At 37.5% G+C, this 14,824-nt stretch overlaps 1 protein-coding gene across 1 annotated transcript; it reads left to right on the top strand.

The window, feature by feature from the left end:
- The first annotated feature begins 791 nt into the window (after positions 1-791).
- Positions 792-14,650, top strand: LOC140939149 (uncharacterized). Its single transcript, XM_073388708.1, has 5 exons — positions 792-879; positions 3,299-3,522; positions 4,051-4,222; positions 11,545-11,577; positions 14,364-14,650. Exons 2-5 carry the CDS (start codon positions 3,337-3,339, stop codon positions 14,588-14,590), a joined length of 618 nt encoding a protein of 205 aa, XP_073244809.1. The 5' UTR covers positions 792-879; positions 3,299-3,336; the 3' UTR covers positions 14,591-14,650.
- The last annotated feature ends 174 nt before the right edge of the window (positions 14,651-14,824 follow it).

Below are 14,824 nucleotides of genomic sequence, written 5' to 3'. Positions count from 1 at the left end.
CCCATTGCGTGGCAGGTAAGTAGGGACCGATAGAAGATAATTTACACACAGTGTAAATAGAACTGGTCGGAGAACTGAGCATTGCACTGCGTCCACAGTCAAGGGGAGGGGTTCAGAGACTGAGTTAGCCACGTCAGCAACGTGGTTTCGTTGTGAAAGGTAGCTTCCAAACCAGTCACACGCAGCGTTGGACACACCTATACTATGAAGGTTTTGACTCCATCAGATCGTGACGTATGTCACTGAACAACTTAGACATGTCTAAAAGGACGATCACGGATATCTTTTTCTCGTCCATGTTCTTAAGGATTTCATCTGAAGTTTTGGCAGTAATCTCCTATTACCACTTTGCAGTTTTGAATTTTTTTCATTTTGGTCTAGAAAGTTAACAAACTGTGAGTGTGCTGCCCTTTCACAAACCTTGGACATCATGGGGAGGAGGGATATCGTGCGGGGAATTGGAAGGTTCGTCAGGGTCACTTGATTTAAAGATAGAGATGACTTCAGCCACTTTCCAGACTTGCGCAAATGCGTTTGAAGAGAACTAAGTTTTTACAATGTTCGTTGTTGCAGCGAGTGTTATAGTTAGCTGTCTTTCAATACCCTGGCTGTGACTTTATCAGGGCCGGGATATTTGTTTCACGGTAAGGATCTTATGATCTTCCCTATTTCTCCTTCCGTAAACTGGTTGACAATCAAAGAGAGGACACTTGTAATCATGCAAAGAGCTGTTCTTAAGCGATTGTTTAAATCCATGTTCATCAGCAAGAGTTTTTGCCTTTAATACCGCAGGTATGCCGACCGAGGTGTGATACTCGTTGCATTTGTTCGTTTGAGAAAATGTATCTTCTGTTGTGCTCAATGGTGAATCTTTACGAGGTAGGCAACGATTTAAGACTTTAATTAAAATCAGAAGCATTTTATCTTTCGAGCATTGTGGAAACAAAACTCTTATTTTTATATATATGTTCCGATCATTTCATCTGTAAAGGTTTTAGCTACTAAGGATTGATAAATTGGATTTCTCCTCAGAACAAGTAACTTAAAATTTCAGGCCTAAAATTTTGTTCCTTTTCGATTTTGAAATAATAAATCTATAATGACTGTAATGAGCTCTTTTGTATTGTTCTTTGGCTAACTTCACTCGAGATGTAGTAGTAGTGGCAGCCTTTATCAGATTCAGGTTAGAGGTTAGTTGGTCCTTGTTAGCGACAAGCTAAGAAAAGATAAAAAGGGTAGTCTTACAAAAAATTGTTTACAATATAAAGCCTTGAACATAGACGGCCATCTTTGAAGTTCTTGACAATCCAACCACCTGTTCCTCACCTGCGAATACGGTATTTTCTGGTACTTTGTTTTCTGGGAGTTAATTGTATAATTGTTTGATTTGTGTTTTGTTCTTTTCTTTTCATGTATACATTACATACTAGAACTTTATAACGGCATAGAAAGGAAAGAAAAATTTGTCTCGCATCAATGAAGAATAATTATATTACATATGAAAAAAGTATACTGGATTGAAGACTAGATACAGGATTTACTTCCAAAACGGATTTTCCATAGATTTTTTGTATTGGTAAACAACCCTTGTTTTGTTACAAACCTTCCTCCTTTCCAGTTTCACATCGTGTTATTCCTATGCAAACAAGTCCTTGAACATGATCATTGGGTGTTACATTTGAAGCGCGCTTTCTTTGGTAGATGGTTTATAGAACAAGGAAGCTTTATAGCGCGCCTGGTTTGATTTATGGCTTATAGAACGAGGAATATTTATTGTTGGGGCGTTCTTGCTTCGCTTTACGGCTTATATGGCTTATATTTACGATCCGTATCAGTCAAACGTACGGATCGTAACACACTGCGCCCTGCGGTATTAATGAGATGCACGCTCCGTATCTGCTCAGAAAAAATCGTAAAAAATTCAAAGAAGAATTTTCGCCAAGGACATGGTTAATCTTGCATTGTATGGTTCTAAAACCACGATGTATATTAAAGATCGCACTTACTTTTGCAAAGAGGTGCCTGATCTTACTCTTCTAGTCAATGAAGCGAAATTTCGTCTAACCAAAACTGAAATTTCGTCTTATACCACGACCTTTAGTTTCGATTCTTCACCTAGACACCAGAACCATAGATGCGCCAAAATTTCGTCGCTTTTTCATCTTAAATGAAGTTTTGCAATTTGTTGGCCAAAATTCGCGAATTTCGCAGTTATTGGCTGCATCCGTTGAGCATTTTAAGCGAAATATCAAGAAGGTAGCTGATATATCGGATTCCCACACGGCAATCATGTAAAGCAGTTGTAATTAGTTTTAGTTTTTAACTTAAGCTTAACTGATGATTTCCCGTGTTTAAATAAAGATTTACATACATACATACAAGTTCGGCTCACACTTCGCATTTGCACAGCACCGACACTCTAAGCGCTGCTTTACTGCCTGGTCAGGGAATACTGCGATTAGAAAAAAATAAAAATATAGAGCTAGACATTGGCATTGATGAGGTATTCATCAAACTATTTCCTTGAATACCAACTGGTTTGCTTTGATCTCGTTTAATTAAAGGTTTAAAGTCTTATTGTCGAAGTCTACGTTTACAAAGATAGAAAGCGCCATTACTTATTTCTATTTTTTATACCAAACATTGGAAAGACAAGGTTCTCCTTACACATCCGGCTTTGACCATGCTCTGAAATTATATTAATTTTTTGTTGTTTATACAGTTTTGCTTAGTTCATTTTGCATTTTTTGGAAGGGTTCCGACTCTTAATTAAAACTGGTAAAGATAACACGCCCTGTATATAAAATAGAGAGGAAAGCTAAAACCTTAAAAACAAAGTTAAACTACAAGCACATTAAGTGCAGGCTACATGTAAATATTAAAGAAGCAAAGCGACATTGCCGGTAATGAAAACATTCTTTCATCCTCAGAATAATTAAAAGCAATCGAAAAAGTACTTTTATGCTCTTCCTATAACTTCCTTAGAGGGTTTAAAGGCCGATATAACTGCTTTGCCTGAGCTCTGTTTGCTGGGCTGGATAGATAAGCAGATAACAAACAAAGATTGAACGTAAAGGACTATGGGTAAAAACCCAAAGCCAGTTTATTAAGGAAATAAGTTCAATCAAAATGACAATTTCCCAAAACATAAAATTGTTAAGAATGTTACAAAAATTAAAAGCAATCGAAAAAGTACTTCTCTTTGACAGACCGTAGCCTTGCTCAAGAGCTCACCAAGTGTTCTCTTAATGAAGTTACTGTAACTGAAATCTTTCCGGTTCTTGATTAATCTCAACAGTTAATAGAGGCAGAAGTGACGACGAGGTCCTAGTTACGATGTCGTCTCGATGTATCGTTTTCACCATCGTTATCCTCGCTCTATGTTGCCCTTATGTCTGTTCTATTGACGCTGAACATCGTGCAGCCTATGACAGAATACTTGAATGCATTTCCGAAGGTGCTAAAACTGATGAAACAGAATGCAATTTACCATTCGAGACCGTCATCTGTGACACCTTCAAGGTTTGAATCTTCTTTTTACCTTCTTTTTTGTTGTTGTTGTTGTTGTTGTAGTGCATTTGATCTCTCATCTTTCTTTTTTAAAACATTTAAAACGCGTCAGCTGCATGTCAGCTACTAAAAATTAGCATAAAGGTGAAGTCTCCCGCTAAATCAGAAATAGGTCCGGAACACCCCGAACACTCTTCAAACACCTTTCTCGGGACTTGAAGAACTACCCGAAAATCCTCTGACATACACGGAAAAACTTAATATTAAGTAACACGGAAGTGCACATATCTTAATTTAGAAATTGAACGAAACAAATTGTCTTCCATAAAGTAGATGTGTCCGGGTATCTTCTCGGAAGTGGTTCTTTTCTCGTAAGTGAACAGTCTTCGCATTCTGCGTTTTTCCTTACGTGAAGTTCGACTGTAATGGCCAGTTGTTTTTCCCCACGCCGACGATGTTTTGGCTGGCCTAATATTTTTCTATTGGAACAAAATATTTATAATGATGTTCAACATTTAATTCCTTATTCATTGACTATAGGTAATGGATCAATGCCTTACAAAGCCTTTTGTCTCGACAAGAGCACACTCTAGTGAAATCCTGGATTATTTCCGTGCTTATCAGCTACAGCGGGTTATTCTTATTAAGAAGTCGAAACTGTGCCAGAAACCGCCTCCATACAGCAAACTAAAAAATTTGGTCAACAAATCTGGTAAGAGGGTGTAGGGGGTGTGAGTCAGCAATCATCATTGCGCAGATAGGTATAAGATTACGCAAACTGCTCACCTACCTATCCACCGACCAAATATTTCTGAACTTAAGTGTCATTGTCTGAGAAAGTGTTCCAGGGGCCAAAAGATCTGGTCAACCGATTTGGCTGAAACTTGGCACAGAAGTTGGGTATAATGAGATATTTCAAAAGCCACTTTGGCTCACTTCTCTGAATTTCAGTTTTAAAGTTACATGGGGGGGGTCTCATTTCTTGTCCTTTGAGCACCAAAAATCCAGCCTTCCAGGGGACATTTTGAAAGTGTGATAAGACCCCACTGGTAAATTGTGCTGCCAAATGAATTTGACCATGAACTCTACTATAATAGAGCTTTCAGTTCATGCATGTAACTTTGTCCTCAAGGTATTGTACAGAGAGGAGCCTGGGGCTAGAATTTGGCCAAAATTGATGTTAAAATTACAACCCAAAATAGCCATTTTTCAAAATTTCACTTTATTCACCTGCCTTCTTGCATAACTTCCAAACCTATACCACTGTTTACTTTAGTCACCCAGTTATCAAAATCAGTTGAGAAAAATTTGGCTTATTATGGTTTATTGAATTTTTGGAACAAACACTTCATGTCCCTCCAAGGCGATGCAAAATGGAATTTTGAGCCTAATTCAGGCCATAAACAAACCAAATTATTGACAAGAAGCCCTTATTCTGAATTTGGTAAGTGAAAATGAATTGTCAAAGCCAAATCAGTATCGTTGTTTAGAAATACACCGATTCTTACCTTAAAATTGATCTAAAACAGGCCTCTGATTAGTGCAACAAACACATAATTTAGCAAAACAAAGGTGATTTTATTCTTTGAAAACCTAGGAACCACCATAGAACACAAATGATGATGTTCTGATGTACCTATAACAATCTTTTTACAAGATGCTTAATTTTTCTTTGATTTATAGTCGGTTTCACGTCATATTTCCAAGCATTACTCCAAGCATGGAAAGTCTCCATATTTTGTCAGGCCCATTTTTTTACATTTTTACCAGATAAATTTAGCTTATCAAAAGGTTCGTTAACATATAATCTTCGTCTGACCTTCTAATAGCCTGAATAGTTGTTTTAAAGACACATCAGCAAAGGAGCATGACCATACATACCGTACGTAGATTACACAAACATATACGAGCTTCAGTGAGCAGTATCGAGGTGAACTGTGATTTTCCGAGTCCTTCAGAGCTGAAAAAATGAAACCATCCATCCACGGTTAGGAGAGCTGGATAACAAAAAGCTTTTTTTGCTTTTATAAGGAAAATAACCCAAACAAAGCCTTGCATTGAGATGATGCACTTGTTATTACATCAAGTTAGCTGGCCCGCCATTTTGGACTTAAAGAGTGTGGGGACTGGACCGAGTTCCAGTCCAATCCTTCTCCCGTTTCGCGGGAATTTTTTCTGTTTTTTCATCAAGTGTGTTCGAAATTCTAGAAAGCGATCTCTGTTTCAGGATAATTTTTCGATGGCACTTTATTCCTTTGGAGGGGTAAATGACCAGTGCAGTGTCACTTCATGGGCTGTGCAAGAAACAGGAATGCTTCCTTTGTTGTCTTGCGATAGTGACATGACTGCATAGTTAAAGCACAAGTAGAAGGGTTCAGGTGTGTCCGGGGAAGAAGAGGAAGAACTATACATATAAAATAACAATAACAATAATAGAAATAACTTGAAGGCTGTTTGTCTGCTCGAGCTGTTTGTTTACATTCAGCTTGTCACGTTTGGCAATGCACAATTCGAGCCAGCTTGCATTGAAACTCCACCGGTCTCCTTTATTTGCCTGTTTCGTCGAAGACAAGTCAACTTAGAATAGGCTTAGTTACATAATTCCGCAGGAATTGTTTTGGGAATTTTAGACACGAAAAAGAATTTTAGAAAATCTCAAGAATATTAGAAAAAAATTGACAAATACTAGAACTTAAATAGCAGTATATAGAGGAGAATACTGAACAGCGACTTTTTACAGGCAGAAACGTTGAAAAAACGTTTTTATTTTTCTGTATTCCTACCAACCAAGAGAGGGCTCAGTCCACCCACATGCTACAACAGTGTCTAGAGTACTATTCACTGAGCAAAACAAATCAGCAGTTTTCAGAGTCACCTACACTACAACTAATCAGCGGTTATTCACCAAAAGAGGCCCTCGCTATCAAAAGAGAATAAAATTTTATGAGTTTTTTTTAGGGAATTTTAGAGAGTCTTAGCAGATAACACTCTTGTTTAGGTATATTTTTTCATTATTCTTTTAATTGAATAGTTAACATTATTTTAAATAATTTTTTAATTAAATAATGACACAATTTTTTCTACAAATATACACAAATCTTCCGTGCTCTTCCAGAACGATTTCATGGTCAGTTCCCATTCAAGTACGACATATGTGTGTTCATTGCCAATGCATTATTCCAAGCAAATCCACTAATATCAACTAATTCGGTCGATTTTGCGACGACGTTTTAGTGACATTTTTCCCTGAAAATGTCAATTCGTCGAAAAACTTAGATGCAGCATGTTTGCAAAGATCTTTGACGAAAAGGGAAAATAATGGAAACCGGTAACTGAATTGTGCATTGCATGATAAGCGTGTGGACGTGGCAAGCTTAATGTAAACAAGCAGCTCGAGCAGACAAAAAACAGCCTTCAAGTTATTCTTATCGCACTTGTTTTTTTTTTTTGGGACAAATTTGATGAATGTTTAGTGCTCTTCCTAAGGACCCAGGATATTAACATGGGAATCAATCAACCATAAACAAACAATTTGAGACGACAATATCGTAAATTACCTCTCGTCGTCTCTAAATCTCTCTTCAGTCAGAAGAGTCCCCTAGATCACTATAAATGCCATTTGTGAGCGTATATGATCCCTAACTGATATTTTGAATCACCTGTAGCTTTGGCATCACCAGTTCTTCCTCTTCTTCCCCGGACACACCTGAACCCTTTTACTTGTGCTTTAACTATGCAGTCATGTCACTATCGCAAGACAACAAAGGAAGCATTCCTGTTTCTTGCACAGCCCATGACGTGACACTGCACTGGTCATTTACCCCTCCAAAGGAATAAAGTGCCATCGAAAAATTATCCTGAAACAGAGATCGCTTTCTAGAATTTCGAACACACCTGATGAAAAACAGAAAAAATTTCCGCGAAACGGGAGAAGGATTGGACTGGAACTCGGTCCAGTCCCCACACTCTTTAAGTCCAAAATGGCGGGCCAGCTAACTTGATGTAATAACAAGTGCATCATCTCAATGCAAGGCTTTGTTTGGGTTATTTTCTTTATAAAAGCAAAAAAAGCTTTTTGTTATCCAGCTCTCCTAACCGTGGATGGATGGTTTCATTTTTTCAGCTCTGAAGGACTCGGAAAATCACAGTTCACCTCGATACTGCTCACTGAAGCTCGTATATGTCTGTGTAATCTACGTATGTATGGTCATGCTCCTTTGCTGATGTGTCTTTAAAACAACTATTCAGGCTATTAGAAGGTCAGACGAAGATTATATGTTAACGAACCTTTTGATAAGCTAAATTTATCTGGTAAAAATGTAAAAAAATGGGCCTGACAAAATATGGAGACTTTCCATGCTTGGAGTAATGCTTGGAAATATGACGTGAAACTGACTATCAATCAAAGAAAAATTTAAGCATCTTGTAAAAAGATTGTTATATGTACATCAGAACATCATCATTTGTGTTCTATATATGGTGGTTACTAGGTTTTTCAAGAATAAAATCACCTTTGTTTTGCTAAATTATGTGTTTGTTGCGCTAATCAGAGGCCTGTTTTAGATCAATTTTAAGGTAAGAATCGGTGTATTTCTAAACAACGAAACTGATTTGGCTTTGACAATTCATTTTCACTTACCAAATACAGAATAAGGGCTTCTTGTCAATAATTTGGTTTGTTTATGGCCTGAATTAGGCTCAAAATTCCATTTTGCATCGCCTTAGAGGGGCATGAAGTGTTTGTTCCAAAAATTCAATAAACCATAATAAGCCAAATCTTTCTCAACTGATTTTGATAACTGGGTGACTAAAGTAAACAGTGGTATAGGTTTGGAAGTTATTCAAGAAGGCAGGTGAATAAAGTGAAATTTTGAAAAATGGCTATTTTGGGTTGTAATTTTAACATCAATTTTGGCCAAACTCTAGCCCCAGGCTCCTCTCTGTACAATACCTTGAGGACAAAGTTACATGCATGAACTGAAAGCTCTATTATAGTAGAGTTCATGGTCAAATTCATTTGGCAGCACAATTTACCAGTGGGGTCTTATCACACTTTCAAAATGTCCCCTGGAAGGCTGGATTTTTGGTGCACAAAGGGCAAAAAATGAGACCCCCCCTGTAACTCCAAAGCTAAAACTCAGAGAAGTGAGCCAAAGTGGCTTTTGAAATATCTCATTATACCCAACTTCTGTGCCAAGTTTCAGCCAAATCGGTTGACCTCAACTTTTGGCCCCTGGAACACTTCCTCAGACAATGACACTTAAGCAACCACGGCAACGACAAAAACGAAAACATCGAAAAAAACGAACGGATTAATTGATTGATTATATGAGCAAAAAAAGCACTGCTCGTACTTTACTCTTAATACTGCATATGATTAACGGCCATAGCACGACTTCCACGTGAATGCGACTCTCACGACGACGAATCTTCCTTTCCCTTTTTAAGCTTAGATAGAGTTCTTGAGAATACACGTCCGAGAAAATTTGCCTTCATTTGAAAAATTTATTGAGGCCAAATAAACGCGATATGGTTGAGAAGAACACAAATTTATTTTTATACAGTGGAACCCCGTCTTACGACCACCTCGTTATTACGACCATATTTTTTCGACCCAAACGTAAAAATCACTCAGTCATTTTATTATGATTAAGACCCCGTTAATGCGACCGCCTTAATATTACGACCAGGATTTTATGGCCCAACGGTGGTCGCATTAACGAGGTTCCATTGTACACTCAAAGCTCTCGTAAGCGACCACCTCGGAAATTCGAATCAGTTGTCGTAACTAGTCTTCAGTCGCTTACGAGAATGAGCTCCACCCTCTATTGTTTTACCACAGCGGTCGCTTACGAGAGCTTCAGACACTCATTAATAATTCATAAAGAAAAGATAGGAAAAATATATTTAACAGTTAATGAATGAGGCTGAGTATCTTATGAAGAATTATGGAGATCGAGGAGGGTGTTATCCGTCGAGGCCGAGGCGGATCACACTCTCCGAGATCTCCATAATTCTTCATGTGATACGAAAGCTGAATTCAATAACTGTTTTATTATTCATTCAAAATAATTCCTAGTTTAAAAGCATAGCTAAAACACGCTTGCCTCCATCGATCCATCGATGTTCAGGTCATCTTCGATAGTGTACGTTTAGGTTTGTCCAACTCCGCAAATATCCTCCAAATAGCAGATGTCGCCCTTCGAGTTGCCTTCTTGCTGTTCTTGCCATGTTTTTAGCTATTTTTTCGCCTAGTTCTTACTCTTGAAACGAGTAAAATCTCCGCCATTTTTTCAAGTTCACAACCAAAACAACTCAACCTCGTCCCCAGGCCTTCTCGGTTAACGGTGCATTAACCTGCGAAAACGCTGCATTTTTGACGTCATTTCCTCGTTAAAGTCAAATTTCTTCCAAATTTGGTCATCAGTAACTGGTAATGGTGAATTAAACTTGTGCTTTTAGCCAATCAGAATAGGGGAAATAATTGGAATGAATAATAATGATGTTTAATGAGTGTCTTTATATAGACACGGCTAAACTTCACGTCAAATTCGTAGACTAACATTACCCCAAGATATTTATCAACGAACCATTAGTGTAGTTTGCAGTTTCCTTAAAGTGTTGAGTTATATCAATAATCCCTTACGACATCTTAAAACAAAGGAAAGGTCCAGTTGAATAATCCCAAAAGTGGTTGCGGTCGCTTACGGCAGAGTTCGCTAATGAGAGCTTTCCAGTTCAAACGGGGTTTCGCAAAGGTGGTCGTAACTAGAGCTGGTCGCTTATGAGAGTGGATGCAAGGAGAGCTTCGACTGTAGTTTCACTACCGCCGTCTTCAGTTTATGGTTACTAAGCTCCGTAATTTTTACCCTTTTAGTGAGACGTTAGGATTAGGACGTTTAAGGGGATAGAGCGATTTTCGTATGTCCTTAAGAAATGGTTTCGGTAAGTGTTTGTTATTTGTTTTATCAGCCAATGGATGAAAAGAACAAAACATGGACTATTTGTTTTCCCGCCAAAGAAAACCCTAATACGGAGAAGGCACTGTTCGATTCACCAATCGTGTTGCAGTATGAAGTCAAAGCGATTTCTAGAAAGTTCTTCGGGCATAAAGTTTTTCCGGCCGAGCGTTCGCTTAACCTTCGCTTAACCAACCAAAAGCCAGGTGCCTTTGTATCCGTTCGATAAACCAATCAAATCGCTTTATTTCCGTTCGTTTGTTGCTTCTGTTTTGTTCGTGCGTTTTCATTTCAAGGTCATACGAAAATCGCTCTATTATTATACGTACAGCACTACTGATCAGGTTGTGCAAACAAATTGCCAGACATGTTCCTTGGAATTGTCGGAATTGAGTCACACAATCTAAGCTTTAAGACGGAATCCATTAGGAAATTGAGTAATTTAACTTTCAGTGGATAAAACGCCTGTCCCAGCGGAATAATTTTAAAGTATATTGCATCCTTTTTTTACACTTTTCAAGCGCTATAGGTGTAATTAGTTATATGTAATAACACCACAGAAATTTCTTATGGGAGACCGAGAAAACAAGTTTCAAAAGCTTAAAATTTCACAAAATGAAATATTTCGCATGAAATTTTAACTGTGTTCCATAAGAAATTGTGTTTCATGTTATTACAGATAACTTACCTAATTATTTAATTATTAATTTAATCTATAGCCCTTGAAAAGTGTAAAAAAGAATGCGATATCGCTTAGATTATTCTGGTACAGGGTTTTTGTCTACTGAAAATCAAAATTACTCAATTTGCTCTGTTTCCTGATGGATTCCGTCTTAACACGATACTTGATATTCTGAATTTTCAAATAGTGGCATAGCTACAAGGAAAAAAAAATCTTGTAGTTGGGGTTAAAGTGCATTCCTACGGTATAGTTATATTATTATAGTGGTGCTTGAGAAATGCAAGTGATTCGAACAAAGGTTTAACTGAAAATAAAAAAAATCTATTTGCTTTCAAAGGTAAACGCTTATATGCGCCATTGACATAATTAGTTTGCTTTTCTATTCTTTTTCAGGATTAATGAAGAAAGAAAAATTACAGAGTGTTGGTAGGTTCGAAGAGAGATGAATTGGTAACAATCACTGTAATTAGTACCCCAGCTGAGTAGGATATGAAGAATTAGAATAAGCAGATCGAGGAGGGTTTGGATAACAACACCCTCCGAGATCTGCACAATTCTTTTTAATTCTAAAACAGTGGATATTGTTTTTCGCGCGCTCTTGCTGGCTACTCAATCAGTGAATATCCTGCATTAGTATATACTAAAACAGTGGATAGTGTTTTTCGCGCGCTCTGATTGGCTACTCAATCAGTGAATATCCTGCACTATTCACTGATTCACCTCCAGTTCCTCCGAGCGAGCGACGCCAAATTCGGGTAAGTTGCGAGCAAAATGCTTTCCCGGTTTGCTGCCGTAAACAAACAAAGAAATTTCACAACTAATCAAGCAAGCTGTTTCCGAAATACACGAAGAAGGTGACGAAGTTCGGATTGGAAGTTTTAACAGGTAAAGCTTTGTCTTTTTGACACGAATTTATCGATAAAACCGGTGAAAAAGTTTTTTGTTTACAAATGCAAATTAAGTTTAAGTCTTGCGTTACTTTATTTAGTTGAGTTGTTCGTAAATAAGCTTAAAACTAAATTTAATTATCTGTTTTTATAAAATGATTTTAAATACAAAAAGAATTCACAACTCCTTTTGAAGAAATTTCCCCCTCAAGAGCTAAACAAATGCCTTCAAAAGTTTTAATTGTCGGCAAGAAAAAGTGACGGCCGCGGTCGCCCGGTCATTACGCGCCAAAATTGTAATCGCTGGCAACAGTATTGGAGTTAAAAATCATCAATTTTGTGCTCAATTATCTCACTGTTTTAGTATATACTAAAACAATTATTCACCTCAGTGTCGGTGGCTAGTCGTGGATATTTACCGAACTGCTTCGCACTTCGGTAAATAACCACGACTAGCCACCTCCACTTCGGTGAATAATTGTTATCTATTCAATGATTCACCTCCAGTTCCTCCGAGCGACACCAAACTCGCGTAAGTTTCGAGCAAAATGCCTTCCCGGTTTGCTGCCGTAACAAACAAAGAAATTTCACAACTAATTTAAAGCAAGCTGTTCCCGAAATACACGAAGAAGGTGACGAAGTTCGGGGTTGAAGTTTTAACAGGTAAAGCTTTGTCTTTTTGACTTGAATTTATCGATAAAACAGGCGAAAAAGTTTTTGTTTACAAATGCAAATTAAGCTTAAGTCTTGCTTTACTTTATTTAGTTGACTTGTTCATAAATAAGCTTAAAACTAAATTTAATAAATTTTTTTACAAAATGATTTTAAATACAAAAAGAATTCACAACTCTTTTTGAGGAGATTTGCCCACAATAGCTAAACAAATGCCTTCAAAAGTTTTATTTGTCGGCAAGAAAAAGCGACGACCGCGGCCGTTAGGGAAATTGCACGCCAAAATTGTAATCGTTGCAGGCAACAGTAAATGAGTTAAAAATCATCATTTTTGTGCTCAATTATCTCACTGTTTTAGTATGTACTAAAACAATTACTCACCTCAGTGTCGGTGCGTAGTGGTGGGTATTTACCTCGCCGCTAACGCGGCCTCGGGAAATATATCCACCACTTAACCCACCTCCACTTCGGTGAATAATTGTTATATATCCTACGAAAGCCGAAAGCACTAATTCCTTTATTATTCATTCAAAATAATTCCCAGCAAATAATTCCTAGTTAAAAAACAAGCTAAAACATGCTTACCTTCGTCGATGTTAAGTTCACCTCGATGGTGCATGTTTAGAAGATAAATGGCTGTTCAGGTCTGAAAACATACTCCAAATAGCAGATGTTGTCCGTCGAGCTGTCTTCTTGCTATGTTTTTTTGACAATAGTTCGTCGTGAAACGAGTAAAATGTTCCGCCAACTGTTCGACCATTTTTCTTTTCACAACCAAAACAACTCAACCTCGTCCTCAGTTTCTCTGTCAACGGTGCATTAACCTGCAATTGTGTTGCACTTTTGACTTCATCGGTTGATTAATCGCAAAATTCTACCAAATTTGGTTAACAGTAGCTGGTTATGCTGAATCATGTATGTGCTTTTAGCCAATCAGAAACGGAGAAATATTTTGAATGAATAATAATCATAATTATGTGGAGGGTATTTGCTAAAAAATTGAGTTAGTCGTAATTGTAAAAAAAGGAAAAGAAAAGCGAAAAAGTGGAAAAGTTCAGATAGAGTTCTTAAGAACAAAGTAAATGTAAGCGAAAGTGGTTTATCTGCATATCATACGTATCTTTGCTCTAAAATTTGAGGAAAGAAGAAAAACAGCGAGTCCAAAGTTGGCATACAATTATGACTTTCTGGGTTCTGAAGCTATGTTAACGCCCGTTCATCACATGGAATTTGAATTAAACCGAAATGTTTATTGGTTAAAGCAAAACTTCAAGGTTTTTTTATCCTTAAAAAGGTTTTATCCCTGTGAACGTAAGCTTAAGTGAAAAGAACGTTCAAAGAAAGTTACCAATTGGTTCAAACTAGCCTTTAGCCATATAAATTGGCAAGTTTACCTAATTCAGCCCTAAACAGGTTTGTAAACTGAAAAAGAATTAAGTAAACGAACAGTTTTACCCCGGACCTCCAGTTTTGGGCTTGGCTACATTTATATATCAGAAATGATTGGCGGAGCCTCTCTGCACCCTAATTGGTCCTCTTAAATTCAAGTACAGTGAAACCTGTATTAAGCGGACACCCTCGGGGAATGCTGTAGTGTCCGCTTAATTTTGCTCTGATCTGACAAGGCAAAAATATTTCTATAATGCTTTCCAGAGGGGGACCGCTATGTGCCATGCGCTGGTGAAATAAGTCGCAAGTGCTATGCAGAAGCTGTGAATCTCTGGGTGTACCACTCCACTGCCCTTCGTATCGAACATGACTTCATCAAGTGTTTTGAGAAGGAATTAAAGGCCTGTGATTTTCCAATAGTGCGTCACATGTCTGCCACAATGGAGGCTTTCAAGAAGCACGTGCAAGAAAAACACGGAATCTACAAATAGTTATAACAAGTATTAAATATGCTAAAAACCCTAAACAAAGTATGGAATTGCCTCAAAAGTAAAACCCGCAGTAAAGATATATTTGAGATAATAAAGCTGAGAACTTTGTTGAAATTCCAATGCAATAAGAACAAAGAAAAATCCGACGAATAATAATCAGTGGGAATACAAACCACTATAATTGGGCTGCGTTTTGGAGTCGTAAAGAAAAACTTCTATTATTTATTAGACGCT

This window comes from Porites lutea, chromosome 5 (assembly GCF_958299795.1).
Source record: "Porites lutea chromosome 5, jaPorLute2.1, whole genome shotgun sequence".
NCBI classification, from domain to species: domain Eukaryota; kingdom Metazoa; phylum Cnidaria; class Anthozoa; order Scleractinia; family Poritidae; genus Porites; species Porites lutea.
The sequence above is the reverse complement of the archived record's forward strand: the minus strand, read 5'-3'. Positions and strand labels throughout refer to the sequence as shown.